Raw genomic sequence first — 16,721 nt, 5'->3', positions numbered from 1 at the left:
AGAGTCGTGAGCCACAACTACTGAGCCTGCGCTCTAGAGTCGTGAGCCACAACTACTGAGCCTGCGTGCTGCAACTACTGAAGTCCCACGCCTAGAGCCCGTGCTCCACAACGAGAATCCACCTCAATGAGAAGCCTGCGCACCTCAACGAAGAGTAGCCCACACTCACCGCAACTAGAGAAAGCCCACACACAGCAACAAAGACCCCACACAGCCAAAAATAAATAAATAAAATAAATAAATTTATTTTTTAAAAAAACCCCTAAAACCTTCTGTTTTGCAAAAGACATTGTTAAAAGAATAAAAAGGCAAGTCATAGACTGGGAGCAAATAATTGCAAGTCACATATCTGATAAAGGACTTGTATCCAGAACATATGAAGAACTCTCAAAACTCAAAACTCAAAAGTAAGAAAACAACCCAGTTTTTTAAAATGAGCAAATGTCTTGGGGAAAAAAGGACAGTTTACTAAAGGATATATAGAGAGGGTAAATAAGATGTTCACAATCATTAGTCATTAGGGAAATGCAAATTAAAGTCATGAGCTATCACTGCACATGCATTAGAATGCCTAAAATTGAAAAGACTGACCACACCAAGTGTTGGCAGAGCTACGGAACAGCTGGAACTCTCATTCACTGCTAGTGGTAAAACATAGTGCCACAACCACTTTGGCAGTTTTTTAAAAAAGTTAAACACACCTACCATATGATGTGGCCATTCCACTCCTAGACATTTACCCAGGAGAAATGAAAGCATATCTCCATACAAAGACATGTACATGAATGTTCACAGCAGCTTTCTTTGTAATAGCCAGAAACCAGAAACCACTCAACACCCATCAACAGGTGAATGGAAAAGCAAATCGTGGTACATACTGCTCAGCAGTAAAAAGGGGTGCACATAACAACATGGCTACATCTCAGAATAAACAGGCTGAGTGAAAGAAGAGAAACAAAAAAGCATACATACATACTGTACGATTGCATTTATGTAAAATTCTAGAAAATACAAACTATTCTAGTGACAGGAAACACCAGTTTTTGCCTGGGGTGAGTTGGGAGAGGGGTGGAGGGAAAGCTTACAAAGGGGCAGGAGGAAACTTTTGGCAGTGATGGATATGTCCACTTTCTTGACTGTGGTGCTGGTTTCAAGGGATATACATGTCTACACTAATCAAATTGTACACTTTAAACATGCAGTTTATTATCTTATCACATCCCTAATAAAGCTGCTAAAAAATTTAAAACTTATGCTCGTCAAAAGATGCTATTAGGGACTTCCCTGATGGCACAGTGGTTAAGAATCCATCTGCCAATGCAGGGGACACGGGTTTGAGCCCTGGTCCAGGAAGATCCCACATGCCGCGGAGCAACTAAGCCTGTGTGCCACAAATACTGAGCCTGCATGCCACAACTACTGAAGCCCATGCGCCTAGAGCCCATGCTCCTCAACAAGAGAAGCCACTGCAATGAGAAGCCCACGCACACCAACAAAGAGTAGCTCCCGCTCGCTGCAACTAGAGAAAGCCCCCGTGTCCCCCTAAAATTCATGTTGAAATCCTAATCCCCAATGTGGGAGGTGATTAGGTCACGAGGGCAGAGTCCTCATAAATGGGATTAGTGCCCTTATAAGACCAAGAGAGCTCCCTCAACCCTTCCACCATGTGAGGACACAGCCACAGGTGGCAGGCGGTCTATGAGCCAGGAAGCTAGGTCTTACCAGACACTGAATCTGCCAGAAATCCTTGGAAATCTTGGATTTCCAACCTCCAGGACTGTGAGAAATAAATGTTAATTGTTTATGAGCCACCCAGTCTATGGTATTTTGTTTTAGCAGCCCAATCAGACTATGACACTACAGTACCCTAGACAGAGCCTTTTTTCAAGCAACTGACCAGAGTTTTCAGTGTCATGTAGAACTTGTTTCAGCTCATTTTGAATACCTGAGTGGTGGCATAGGTCTGTAGGGTTTGCAAACCTGACCAGGAGATCAGATAGTATGAAATCACTACAAATCATCAGGAGTATTTAAGAAACCAGGAAATAAGTCCAAAACCATTTAGACAGAAAACTGAGTTCCACTTCGTTACTTATAATTTTGTCTAATTCCTGTACAAAAATGGAAAGTTTGAAGCAGTTTGAGGCATCTTTTTATGCCTCAAGTTTTAAAAGGATTTATTTCCCTGGTGTGAACTACAAAAAGCCCTGAAATACATTCTCTTCTGTCATCAGGCTGAACTTCCTCTCTCAGTATCTCTCTTCTTTTCAGGATGATACCAGCAAGCAAACCACCTGTATAAAGATGGAGATTTCTGAAGGAGGGGACTTTGCAGCCTTCCTCCTACAAGGTAAGATTAACCAAAGGCTCTTAAGAAGATTCAGATTTGCAGTCTCTTCCAGATAATCACTTTTCTCCAAAACCTTTTAAACTTCATTTATTTATTTATTTAGGCTGTGCCGGGTCTTACTTGCAGCATGCCGGATCTTTATTGTGGAATGCGGGTTTCTTAGCTGTGGCACGTGGACTCTTAGTTGCAGCATGAAGGATCTTTATTGTGGAATGCGGGTTTCTTAGCTGTGGCACGTGGACTCTTAGTTGCAGCATGCAGGATCTAATTCCCCAACCAGTCATCGAACCCGGGCCCCCTGAATTGGGAGCGCAGAGTCTTACCCACTGGACCACCAGTGAAGTCCCAAACATTTTATTTAGAAATAATTTACAGAAGAGTTGCAAAGATAGGACAGAGTTCCCTTATACCCTTCACCCAGTTTCCCTAATACCAACATTTAACAAAACCATGGTACAGTTGTCAAAATTAAGCAAATAACATTGGTATAATACTATTAACTACAGTTTTTTTTTCACGTTTTGCCAGTTTTTCTTCTAATCTAATTTTTTTTGCTCCAAGGTGCAATCCAGGATATCATATTGCATTTAGTCATCGTCATATTAGTCTGTACCTATTTGTGATGTCTTGACCTTGCCTTGTTTTCATGACCTTGACACTTTTGAAGAGTACCAGTCAGATATTTTGTGCAATGTCCCTGAATTTCAGTTTGTCTGAATTTTTTCTCATGATTCAACCAGGGTTAAGGATTTGGGGGAAAGTCCCACAAAGGAACTTTTTGTTGTATTATATCAGGGGTATATGTGATAGCACTACTGCTGATGTTAACCTTGATCACTTAGTTAAAGTGATCTGCCAGCTTCCTCCACTGTTGAGCTACTGTTTTTCCCTTTCCATACTCTAAGTCCAGACCACACTCAAGGGTAGAGGATGTAAACACCATTTCCTGGTTGTAGGAGGATCAAAGAATTTTGAGACATGTTGAAATCTCCACAGTGATTGATAAACAACTGGGGGGAGATACTTTGAGACTATGCCCACCATTAAAGTTTAGTCTCTAAACTTTAGTCTCTAAGGAGACTATGCTCTCCTTAAAGTTTTGCCCACCGTTTTTAGCATTCAATGTTGGATCTTGCCTCTTGCAATTATTCCTGTGGTGATAGAACATATTTTATTCAAATGATTGTTAGCTTGATTTTTCATTTTTAAATATTTAGACATGTGGTGTATGGGCCTCCATGTATATTCTTGCCCCAGGCCCCTCATATGTTAGGTGCTGGAGAAAGATACATATTTTATAATGCTTTATGCATCAAAGGAAACTTATATACTATCTGTAGTAGTTTCCTAGGGCTGCCGTAACAAAGTACCACAAACTGGGTGGCCTAAAATAACAGATATTTTTTCTCTCACAGCTCTGGAGGCCAGAAGTCTGAAATCAAGGTGTCTATATAGGTTACTTTTTTAAGGAAACATTTAGCCAGAATCCCATCATAGGAAAGTAACCTTTCCCAGGTTGGCAGGAGTTCAGTATAGAAGCTGAGCAGGTTTCTTTGACAAGATAGTCTCACAACCACCCCATGGGTTGTCATCTCCTCAAATATTGGTCAGAAGAATTCTCTGGGGCATCTCTCACAATTCTAACCCTTTCTCAGCCATACCCCTCTCAGTTATTGATTCTATATATGCCACTTTCCTCCCCAGACGGGAATAGCTGTGAGACAAAACATCAGTGGAATTTACCATTGGAACCTAGAAAACACGGAGACCAGTCAGCACAGACAGTTTGGTTAAAAACTGTTACCTCAGTGCTGTGAGTGAGAGGCCCGTTTCCTTTAGAGGCAGTGGCCTGAGAAGAGGAGCTCTGCAGCTCTTTGTGAGTGAGGACTGGCAATAACCATTGCAGAACTACATCTCCTTCCGTTTGTCAAAGTTGCTGTTCTGAGGGTGCCCGCTGGTCTCTGTGCCAACCTTCACAGAGGTTCTGTGAAGACGGGCCATTTCTCAGGGGAAACTTGTTGCCTGCTTGCAGTTGCTCAATGGTTCCTTGGTTTCCCAATGCAGGAGCCGGAGATATTTGGCTGGATGTGTATAAATTGCCTAAGGAGTCTTGGCTCAAGGAAGTGGAGCACCCCCAACTCACCATAAATCCAAAGAAAAAAGTCAGACAGCTGCAACTGGTAGGCAACATCCCTGTTTTCAACTGATATGTTTCTCCCTACCCTTGACCCACATCTAGCCTAACTCCTTGCAATTTCAAGATGAAGGAGGCCTTCTGGAGGCCATAAGAGAGGACAAGAGGCACACTGGCCCATGTCTCTCAAATCAATTTGCTGTGGTTAAAATAAGATGTTAAAAAGCAGAGGTATCGTTGTATATATGCACCACATCTTCTTTATCCATTCATCTATCATTGGACATTTAGGTTGTTTCCATGTCCTGGCTATTGTAAATAGTGCTGCAATGAACATTGGGGTGCATGTGTCCTTTTGAATTATGGTTTTCTCAGGGTATATGCCCAGTAGTGTGATTGCTGGGTCATATGGTAGTTCTATTTTTAGTTTTTTAAGGAACCTCCTTACTGTTCTCCATAGTGGCTGTATCAGTTTACATTCCTATCAACAGTGCAAAAGTGCAAAAGGGTTCCCTTTTCTCCACACCCTCTCCAGCATTTATTGTTTGTAGATTTAAATGGGTGGGATGGTGGGGAGGTGGGGGAGAGGGAGGTCCAAGAGGGAGGGGATATAGATATACATATAGCTGATTCACTTCATTGTACAGCAGAAACTAACACAACATTGTAAAGCAATTTTACTCCTATATGCATACATATATATATATATATGTATATATATATATATATATATATACATATATATATATATATATATACATATATATATATATATATTTGGAAAAAAAAAAAAAGCAGAGGTATTAGAATCCGGTATCTCTCTCGTCTAGGTGTTGCCTCTCCACCAAGAGCACTCCCAGGCATTTCTCTGGAAGAGTCTTTGTTTTTTTGACTCTGATAGATATATATTTTTTCCCTCCAGGTTGAAATAATCCTTTCATGTCTCCCATTCCACTAAATTCCCCAGATTATGGTATAAAAGGGTTGTTCTAAATATACCATAAGTCCCCTACATACAAACCTTCAAGTTTCGAACTTTCAAAGATGCAAACATGCGTTCACACATCTGGTGTACATTGTCACATGCGTGCATCCTCTACAAGTGATTGTGCTTTTGTGTACTTTACTGTACAGTACTGTATAGAGTACAGTAGTACAGTATCTTTATTTCAAGCCCAGGATGTCTGGAAGCAAGAGTAAAAGCAGCGGAGATGTAGCCGGTACTACTGTACTTTTCAAGGTACTGTACTGTAAGATTAAAAATGTTTTCTTTATTTTCTGTGTTTGTTTTTTATGTATTATTTGTGTGAAAAGTGTTATAAACCTATATGGTACAGTACTATATAGCCAATCGTGTTAGTTGGGTACCTAGGCTAACTTTGTTGGACTTAACGAACAAATTGGACTTAGGAACATGCTCTCAGAATGGAACTCGTTTGTATGTAGGAGACTCACTGTATAGGAATACATGCATTCTTCATTTATTCTTAGAAGGTAGGAACTCTACCATTTCAGTTTAATTATATGTGATCCCTGGGCTTCATGCCATGTCTTTAAAATATAGTTTTTCAGTAAATATTATTTTAAGATGTAATTTTCTTTTTTTTCTTTTTTTCTTTTTTTTCATTTTGGCTGCACTGGGTCTTCATTGCTGCGCGTGGGCTTTCTCTAGTTGCGGCGAGCGGATGCAACTTTTAGTTGCGGTGAGCGGGCTTCTCATTGCAGTGGCTTCTCTTGTTGCAGAGCATGGGCTCTAGGCGCATGGGCTTCAGTAGTTGCAGCACGTGGGCTCAGTAGTTGTGGCTCGCGGGCTCTAGAGCGCAGGCTCAGTAGTTGTGGTGCACGGGCTTAGTTGCTCCACAGCATGTGGGATCTTCCCGGACCAGGGCTTGAACCCGTGTCCCCTGCATTGGCAGCCAGATTCTTAACCACTGTGCCACCAGGGAAGTCCCTAAGACAAAATTTTCTCATCTATCTGATGTGCACTTATTTTTTTAATCAACAACAACAAATATTCATTGAGCATGCCTTTAAAACATACTGTATTAGGTGCTAAAGAATTAGTGAAATTATTAATATAGGAGACCAAGATTGAGACTCAATGATGCTGAGCTCATTGAGTGGCTGTGAATAAATGCCTTTTCTCTCCAGTGAATGTCTTCATAGCAGGGTGTGATTTTGTATCCCTGGGAGAGTTACTGGCCCAGAGACCTTCCTCCTCTAAACTCTTACAGAATTTATTCTCTATACCTCTCTTTGACACTTCTCACATACTATCCGGTTGTGCATAGAAGTCCTTTTCTCCTAACTAGATGATAAATTTCTAGGTTGTTAAGACCATAGCTTCTGCTTCTTTTTATCAACCACTGCATGGTGTCCTACTTGGTGCCCAACAGATACATTTTTTGAGGGATTAATTTATTATCCAAGTGGGAAAAGCACCTTGGAATGGGGGTGGTTTCTTGCCATAATTCGCTGTTTCTATACACTGAGAAGCAATCAACTAATGCCAGTTACAGTGGTAATTCGTGTCCTATGAATTGATAGTTATTTAAATATAATTGTCAACATCACTGATATATTTTGCCAATCAGACATATTCGCTTCAACTTAGATTTCTGTAATAGTCTCCTAATTGATTTCCTCCCCTCTACTCATATTTCCTCTTAACGTCACTAATGATTTCTTGTTTCCCCAAATACATTTTAAGATCCTAGAGGACAAGGATCATGTGTTAAAATCCGCAGGCCAGAGGACCAGACAAACATTGGCCCTCCATGTCTACGGGATGAGTTCACATCTCATGAAAATAATTGGGGGGAAGAAAGAGCATCTCAAAAGATTAAAGGAAGAAGGGGAACATATACCAAACCTATTGAGAAATAATTTCTCATTTTTCTCCTCAGAACACTCTTGATCCCGTGACTGCAGATAATTTAGAAACGGTAAGAAACGTCAAAGAAAATCTCCAAAGAGATTAAAGTTACATGTTAGAAATTTTTATTTTGATTTGAAATTTACCTTAAATATCAAATATGCTAATAAAATGTTCTACCAGGGTACTATTTTCCGATTCTCTGTGACTTAATCTTGTGCCTCATTCCCTTGAAGATAGCCCCCTATCCTTGAGGATAATTGACCCAAGTCATTTGTTCAGAGATGGGTTTCCCTGAAGGTAAAGGAGCTTAAATTTCAGGGCCCCTCACTTGTATGACCCCTTCCAAGACCGTAGGAGGGGCCCTAGCAGTGTGTTCACATGACCACGTACTTTTGTAAAATTGGAAAAAGTAACATGTTTTAACCATAATCATGTAAGACCACCATGTCTTCTCACTCAAACTTCCCCTCTGTCACAATTTCCCCCAGATTGAGTGGTATTAGGGTGGTCATGGGCATTTTGTGTTCAAACTTTTGTGTTCTCTTTCTTACCAAGACCCCTAAATCATATATACTTCAGGCCCCATGAAATCCAATTTGCCCCTGCCAAAGTAACAGCCCAATCCACCAAACTGAGGGGTTTTTTTTTTGGTGTTGGAGGTTGTCTTTGTATTGGGATACTGTAGAGAACAGAGTGGCTTCCCTGGAGCTTCCTGGCTCTCCCTCTGAGGCAGAGAGCATACCATACTTTCCATAGGCTTAGCTCTTGGGATTCTGGCCTATCAGAAGAGCAGTGGTGAACTTCCAAATGGAAGTCTCTTTCTAGATTCCTTTCCTTTTTCCCTTCTAAAATTACATTATGTTTCAAATTATACAAATAATATGTGAACACATCACTCTGGGAAAAGCCAAGTAATTCAGATAGAGCAGCCCTCTCCAGAGGTCATCACCATTATTATCTTGGTGTGTGTTTTCTGGGTCTTTAGTGTATATTTTTATTCTGATATCAGTTTATTTAGAAAAATATAGTTTCATTTTATGGGAATTTTCTCCTATATAAGTGGCATCATACTATATATATTTTCTTACAAATTTGCATTTTTATACTAATAAACTTATTGGCAAAGTTTTGCAATGTCAGATAAACCTACCTTATTCTTTTGACATCCTGTGTTCTATTCCTATTAAGGATGTACCATAGTTTATTTGGCTGTTTGTCCATTGATGATACTGAGGGTGGCTTTTATATAATGCAATGAAAATCTTTGTAAATTCTTCTTTGTATACCCGAGTGCTTCTGAAGGATATGTGCGTTTTTAGTTTTAATGTAGATACTGTTAATTGTCCTCCAAAAATGGCATGACAATTTACATTTAATCAGTATTTCTCCACAGCCTCGATAAATTTGATATTAATTTTTTGTGTGTGCAAACTGATGGAACAAAATGGCATCTCGTGTTAATTTTCATTAATCTCCTCATACTTTTATTGGCTATTGAGGTTTTATCTTCTGTGAATTGCCTGTGAATTCTTTGCCCATTATATATTTTCTTACACTCTGTTGTTTCCCTTTTTACTTTGCTTATGTGCTTTTTTGTTATAAAGAAGTTCTATATTTTGATATAGTCAGAATATTTAATCTTTTCTTTACAGCCATTGCACTTAAGAAGGCTTTCTCCATCTCAAGGTTATAAATAAATTCTCCTGTGTTTTCTTCTAATACTTTTCATAGTTTTTTTTTTTTTTTTTTGGACATTTCACTCTTTTATACACATGGGAGTTCCTTTTGTGAATGGAGCAAGGAAGAGATCAACTTTTATCTATTCTTTTAAAATAGCAATTGCCACACAAATATTTTTGAGTAATCCTTCTTTTCCCATTTGTTTCCTGACCTTATCATTCCTGTGTATGACCTTTATCATTCCTATGTCCTTGCCTACACCAAGACCTTATGAACTTTGCAGAATGACACAGGCATTTAGTGCTATAAACTTATATCTAAGTACTGCTTTAGCTGCTTCCTTTAAATTTTGATATGTTATATTCTCATTTTTGAAAATACTTCAAAATACTTCCTAATTTGCTTTTTTATATCTTTGTTGACCAATGGATTATTTAGAAGCATGTTATTTAGTGTCCAAATACTTGAGATGTTCCAGACATCTTTCTTTTCCTTTTATTGGTTTCTAACTTAATTCCATTGTGATCAGAGAACATACTTCATATAATTTGAAACCTTTCAAATTTATTGACTTGTTTTATGCCCAGAATATGGTTTATCCTGGTAAGTGTTCTATGTGCACTTGAAAAGAATGTGTATTCTTGTTGTCGTTGGTCCAAGTTATTCAAGTCTTCTATATCCTCACTGCTTTCCCTTCCGATTCTTACTGATTTTCTGTCTACTTATTCTGTCAATTATTGAGAGAAGAGTTTTGAAATCTGTGAGACTGTAGATTTATTTATTTCTGCTTTCACACCTAAGAATTTTTGCTTCCTGTATTTTGAAGCTCTGTTATTAGGTGCCTAAACATTTAGAATTTTATGTCCCCTTGAGAGTTGACCATTTTATCATTATTCAATGACTCTTTGATCCCTGGTAATATTCTTTGCTCTGAAATCTATTATGTCAGATATTAATACAGCCACCCCAGCTTTCTTTTGATCAGTTTACAAGATGTATCTTTTTTCTATACTTTTACTCTTAATATATTGGTGTCTTTATATTTAAAATGAGTTTCTTTTTGACAGCATATCGTTGGGTCTTGCCTTTTTATACAATCTGTCAATCTCTACCTTTTAATTGGGGTGTTTAGGCCATTTATATTTAATGTGATTATTGATATGTTTAGGTTTAAATCTACCACTTTGCTATTTACTTTCTATTTGTCCCACCTGTTTTCCTTCCTTATTCGTCTTTTTCTGCCTTCTTTTGAAATGAGTGTTTTTAATGATGCAGTGTTATCTCCTTTGTTGGCTTATTAGCTGTGCCTTTTCCTTATTGTAGGATATAAACATTTCTTTTAGAGGAGATGTTAAGTTGAGTCTTCCGGTTTACATAATGAAAATCAAACCACCCAAACCAGTTGCAGGTAGGTATAACTCAATGAATACTCTCTTTCCTTTTGCCATTGATTTCTTAGTTTTTTCTTTCTCTGCCTTCCTCCACATTTCCCATCTTTTCCATTTATTGGCAGCAATATCTAATTGACAAGTATAGTTCTGAAGATAATTTTTTAATTCATAAGCTCTGAGACCTAAAGATTAAAAATATAAATGTTACAAGGATACAGTTAACTAACAGAATTGGGATATCAGGAAAGAGACATCTTTCCCAAGTGCTAGTGGAGTTCATTCATTCCTACATTCCTGTGTTAGTTCATTCATCAGTGCCAATACTACACCAAGCACAAAGATGAGTAAGACACATCTCCTGTGCTCTAAAAGCTGCTAGTGTACCAAGAGAGAATAGGAGGAAACCACCATAGTAGGATATGATAAGTGCAACAATGGGGAACATCCAGGGCCGTGAAAACATAGAGGAAGGAGTAACTAACTCTGCCCAGGGAATAGGCAGAGGCTTTACCAGAAGAAGGGACATTTGGGAAGGTTTTGAAGAATAAGTGGGAGTTGGTTAAGAGGAGCAGAGGGGAAGTCCACTGTAGACATGGGACATAGAGTCTATCCTCTCAATATTCACATATGACCTCAAAGATATACCTACAAGAATGTTCACTGCAGTGCTATTTATAGAGGCAAAAGACTGGTTAGATAAATCTGGTACACTCAGAATACTTTACAACCATTAAAAACGAAGAGAGAAATGCAAAACACCAAGAATAGCCAATTCACTCTTATAAAAGAACATGGTGATATGATTTGCTCCATCAAGATTTATTATAAAGCCACAGTAATTAAGACAAGGTAGAAAAAGAGATGAGTGAATAATAGAAATATATATAAAGTACAGAAATATAAACAGATAGAAATAGTAATAGAAAAATAGATTAATAAAACAGGATAGAGAGGCCAGGGCAAACTTAAGCATAAATGGACACTTGATACCTGACGGAGGTGGTGCTACAGAGTAGTGAATGGTCATTTCAGTAAATGATGCTGGTTGTCTATATGGAAACAAAAGTGAAACTTGACCCCTGCCTCATATGATATACAAAATTAAATTCCAGATGAATCATAGAAGTAAATATGAAAGACAAAACAATAAAACTTTTAGAAAATAAGTCAATATCTTTATGACCTCTGGGTAGGGAAAGACTTTTTAAACAAAACACAAGAAGTACTTATATATAATAAAAGAAAAGTTGATAAGTTTGATTACATTAAAATTGAGGACTTCTAATCATCCAAAGACATCATTAAAAACATGAAAGAACAAATCATGTATTGGGAGAAGATATTTGCAAAACACGTAAAACTTATGAATGGTCCACATCCAGACTATATAAAGAATTCCTACAAATTGTTAGGAAAAAGACAGATCATTCAGTATAAAACAGGCAGGAGATTATTCAAATGGCCAATAAACATATAAAAAGGTGCTCAACAAAATTAGTTATCAGGAATGCAAATTAAAACCATAATGAGATACCACTCCACACCCACCAGGATGGCTAAAATTAAAAGAGATTGATCATACCAAGTTGGTGAGGATGTGGAATAATCAGACCTCCCATACATTACAGTTAGCAATAAAAGTCAGTACAACCACCTTGGAAAACAGTTTAGCATTATCTGGTAATGTTGAAGATAAGTTATATCCTATGACCCAGCATTTATACTCCTAGGTAGGGCGACCAAGAATATCATTTTGCCTGGGACTAAGGGGTTTCCCGGGATGTGAGGCCTTTGGTGCTAAAACTGGGAAACTCCTGCACAAACCAGAATGAGTTGGTCACCCTACGTCTAGGTGTATACCTGATAGGCTTGCAAGTAAATGTGTACAAGGAGGCATGTACAAGAATGATAATAATGACATGATTTCCAATAGCCCCAAACCATGAAACAACTGAAATATCCATCAATAAAAGAACAGATAAATAAACTTTAGTTCACTCAATGGAATATTATACAGCAATGAAAATGAACAAACTACAGCTATACACAACAAAATGGATAAATCTCACAAACAATATTAAGCAAAAGAGGGCACATATAGAGTTAACACTGTGTAATTCCATTGTGTACAGCTCAAAATCAGGCAAAACAAAGCTGTAGTGTTTAGATGCATATTTAGGTAGCAAAAGTAAAATAAATGTCATGAAGTGATTACATAAAAGCCAAGAGAATGGTTGCCGCTCTTACCAGGGGGTTATGACTGGAGAAGGGCCCTTGGGAAGCTTTTAGGGAGGGGTGATAATCTGTTCCTTGACCTCAGTAGAGACAGATGTTTGCTTTATAATAATTTATTAAGATATATTTTTATGCTCTTTTCTGAATGTGTTATATTTCACAACAAGAAAAAGATTTACTAAATGAAAATAAGCAACGAACAACAAAGAAGATCTATAGTACTGAAATGAAGAGATCTCCCAAGACATTTTGTTAAGTCAAAATGCAAGGGTTCTAGTGTATGACAGCAATTCTCAAACTTTAGCTGGATCAGACTCACTTGGAGGACTTGTTAAAACCCAAATTGCTGGGCCCCACCCACCGAGGTTCTGTTTCAGTAGGTCTGGGGTGGGGCTTGAGAACCTTCATTTCTAACCCTGCCAGATCCCTGCTGATCTGGGACCACATTTTGAGGACTGCTAGTTGATATATGCTATCATTTGTTTATAAAATATATACAAATGTAATACATATAAAAAATATAATATAATACTGTACATATTATATAACGTAATAATATATTGCCATCTAGAAGGGGCCTCTTTCTAGAAATTTATGCAAGAAACTGATAACAATGGCTGCCTCTGGGGAAGGAGACCTGGGGCACAGTGAGACCTCCTGGGCAACTTGAGGGACCTGGGCACTTTCAGAAGTTCTGAAAGTTGGGCTGTGAACCCAGAAAATAAATCACTTAGTTTTACTGTGGATTTAGGAGCAGATGAAAAAGAAGGAAATGCAAGGTTATTGGGAAGGAGAGTGATCAGAAAAGTGATTGGCAGAGAAAGGAGATTTTTTTAAAGGAAGGTAGTTGGATAAATGTAAGCACAGGAGGAGGCTGGGACTGTCGAATGTAGGTCCGCAGCAGCAGCTGAATAGCACGAGTAATGGCAGATTTGGGGCCTTGCTGAGCTGGGGAGACAGCAACAGTGATCTAAGGCCTCTAGTGACTCGTGAACATGTCCTTGGCCTCTGGAGATTCTGTAGTCTGGAAACAGGAAGTGACGGCAGGATGGAGATGGAGAAGTGGGAGGAGGAGAGCAGCTGCCCTTTGCCTGTGCTCCGTGAGCTGGTGGAGTAAGAGAGAGGCTGGGAAGAAGACTGAACACCTGGGCAAAGCAAGAACAGATTTCTGAGGATGAGAGATTCTGCAGGAAACTGGGAAGCATGGAGGAGAAGGGGGAAATCAGGAAGGAGGAAGTCAGATGGTTTGACCAATTCTGGAATATTTTCAACCTAGGTACCACATTTAAAAGCCCCCTGGAAGTCTTTGCAAAGATAGAGGACTGCTGTGGGCTGGGCTCTGGGCAGAATCACTTCATCAAGGACAGTCAGTGGGAGCAGCAGGCGGCAATCTTCAACGCCACCTTCAAGAAGTACCTGGATGGGGAGTGGGAGGAGGAGCCGCTCAGGTGAGCCATGGAGGGGGCCCAGCCGGAACGCCTCCTCCCTGGGAGCTTCTCCTCTCTGGGCACACGCAAGAATCAACCCAAGGACCTGAATTAATTCAAGGTCTCAAAGCTCTCGATGGTTTGGGGGACTTTTCTGAGAAATTCAGAAAAGTCTTTTGAAAAGTTGTATGGAGGGACTTCCCTGGTGGCGCAGCGGTTAAGAATCCGCCTGCCAGTGCAGGGGACACAGGTTCGAGCCCCGGGCTGGGAAGATCCCATATGCCGCGGAGCAACTAAGCCCGTGCACCACAACTACTGAGCCTGCTCTCTCTAGAGCCCGTAAGCCACAACTACTGAGCTCACACACGTAGAGCCCATGCTCCGCAACAAGAGAAGCCACTGCAGTGAGAAGCCTGCACACCACAATGAAGAATAGCCCCCGCTCACCGCAACTAGAGAAAGCCCGCGCACAGCAACGAAGACCCAACGCAGCCATAAATTAATTAATTAATTAAATTTCTTTTAAAAAGAAAAAATTCCTTAAAAAAAAAGTTGTATGGAGATTGTCTAAATATAGCTCGAACAAAGGCTGATAACATAGATTTTAAAGAAGGCATAGACATCTATGGAGATGAGAAGTAGAGTTTATTTTAGAATTTTTTTTTTTGGCCGTACCACGTGGCTTGCAGGATCTCAGTTCCTCGACCAGGTATTGAACCCGGGCCACGGCAGTGAGGGCACTGAATCCTAACCACTGGACCACCAGGGAACTCCCTATTTTATAATTTTTTTTATGATAGCGTCTCCTTAAAAAAATTTGTTTTCCTGATTATCTAGACAGCACAGATGATCCTCAAGAGGGAAATAAAAGTCACCACTATTTTTTGTTGTTGTTGCAATTGACAAGGAAATTTAGTTATTTCTGAGATATACATTTTAAAGTAATAACTAGAATTATGACTTACAACATTATACCAGAACATATAAGATTTTTAGAAATTTCATGTAATGTCTGAAACATTTATATCAACATATTTCCATACAAATAACCCAATGAAAGTTTAGTATTAGTTGTTTTGTTTTTTTATACTGCAGGTTCTTATTAGTCATCAATTTTATACACATCAGTGTATACATGTCAATCCCAATCGCCCAATTCAGCACACCACCATCCCCACCCCACCACAGTTTTCCCCCCTTGGTGTTCATATGTCTGTTCTCTACATCTGTGTCTCAACTTCTGCCCTGCAAACCAGCTCATCTGTACCATTTTTCTAGGTTCCACATACATGCATTAATATACGATATTTGTTTTTCTCTTTCTAACTTACTTCACTCTGTATGACAGTCTCTAGATCCATCCACGTCTCAACAAATGAAAGTCACCACTATTAATATTTTTGTCCATTTCCATCCAGTCTTTCTAAATGTAATACATTAATGTGTAATTATTAAAACATTACTTTCTAATCTCGGTCAGCAGGTAGGCCTCAGTGATTGTAAAAACTGAGCCCAAGTCCTTGAAGTATCTGGCGGAGCAGGTTCAGGAACCAGCTCTCCTCACGGCGACTGTAGGTCTCAGGGATGTTCTTGCTTCACATGGGAAGTGAAACCTCTCATCTCGCGGTCAAGTGGGCCTTGAATTTTCTCACTTCACACAAAGTCCCAGGGCTAGGCCCTAACAGAAACTACCTGAGGCCTGAACTGGAACCCAGTAAGGTTCAGTGCTGTGCTGCCCAGCGAGGTATTTAGGAATTTTGCAAGCCAGTCATTAAACCACTGGTAACCGTCCATAGTGGGAGTATTTATACCACAAAAAGCTACGAACCCTGTAAATCAGGAAATAGGGTTTTTTGGGGTTTTTTTAAGAGTGCCAACTTATCAGCACACCACTGGTTGTACTGCTCCCAGGATAGGAGCATTTATGCACTTCACCCAAGTCTGGCATTAAGGGATCTTCCCCAAGATCCCTTTGGGAAGGGATCTGCCCACACTGGGTGCTGTTCCTGGCCTGGGAATAACTCCCACCGCTCCACCTGCCCTGCCCTCACCAGGACCAGCACATAGAATGTGATTTGCCTCATGGTCCTGAACTCCTGGGAAGGTCCATCTGAACTACCCATTTCTGGTCTTACTACCAAGACTCTGTCAGCATTTCTCCTTGCCAAGGAGTCTGCCATGGCTCTGACCAGTGTCTCTTTCTTTCCCAGTATGGCCACGTTCCACTTCCTCCTTCCTAGCTGCATAATTGCAATGCCAGTGGAAGTCAAGAGCCCCCCAGGTAAATGAACGTGAAGCAGTTGGTCACCTTGGGGGAATGCTTGGCAAGCCCTCCTAGGGAAGTTCTGCACAGCACACCCTGCCTGCTGGGAGGGAATGAGGTGGAGAGTCGGCTGCCAGCGGCAGCTTAATGGTTTCTGGTTGGACCTGTGGCCCCCGAGCCCAGATCCCCTGATATGGAGGCTGGCACTGTCTTCAGGGAGTGAGCTGCCACAGAGGACGGTGTGCACACACGTCTGCCAGGCTGCTTCTGGATATGAATTCAGAATTTTGTAGAAAATGTTACTTAAAACACTGACAGTCAAGTGGACATGAATTATCTAGAAGATGTGAAAGCAGCTGAGGG

General features: G+C 39.8%; 1 protein-coding gene across 1 annotated transcript in view; it reads left to right on the top strand.

The window, feature by feature from the left end:
- Nucleotides 1-16,721, top strand: part of WDR93 (WD repeat domain 93) — a 37,711-nt gene that overhangs the window by 5,779 nt on the left and 15,211 nt on the right. The window contains exons 5-10 of the mRNA XM_036843543.1: nt 2,272-2,350; nt 4,415-4,530; nt 7,391-7,429; nt 10,366-10,450; nt 13,945-14,116; nt 16,306-16,376. Coding sequence (XP_036699438.1) covers nt 2,272-2,350; nt 4,415-4,530; nt 7,391-7,429; nt 10,366-10,450; nt 13,945-14,116; nt 16,306-16,376 — 562 coding nt within the window. The remainder of the gene's footprint in view (nt 1-2,271; nt 2,351-4,414; nt 4,531-7,390; nt 7,430-10,365; nt 10,451-13,944; nt 14,117-16,305; nt 16,377-16,721) is intronic.

Source organism: Balaenoptera musculus, chromosome 2 (assembly GCF_009873245.2).
Source record: "Balaenoptera musculus isolate JJ_BM4_2016_0621 chromosome 2, mBalMus1.pri.v3, whole genome shotgun sequence".
Taxonomy (NCBI): Eukaryota; Metazoa; Chordata; class Mammalia; order Artiodactyla; family Balaenopteridae; genus Balaenoptera; species Balaenoptera musculus.
The sequence above is the reverse complement of the archived record's forward strand: the minus strand, read 5'-3'. Positions and strand labels throughout refer to the sequence as shown.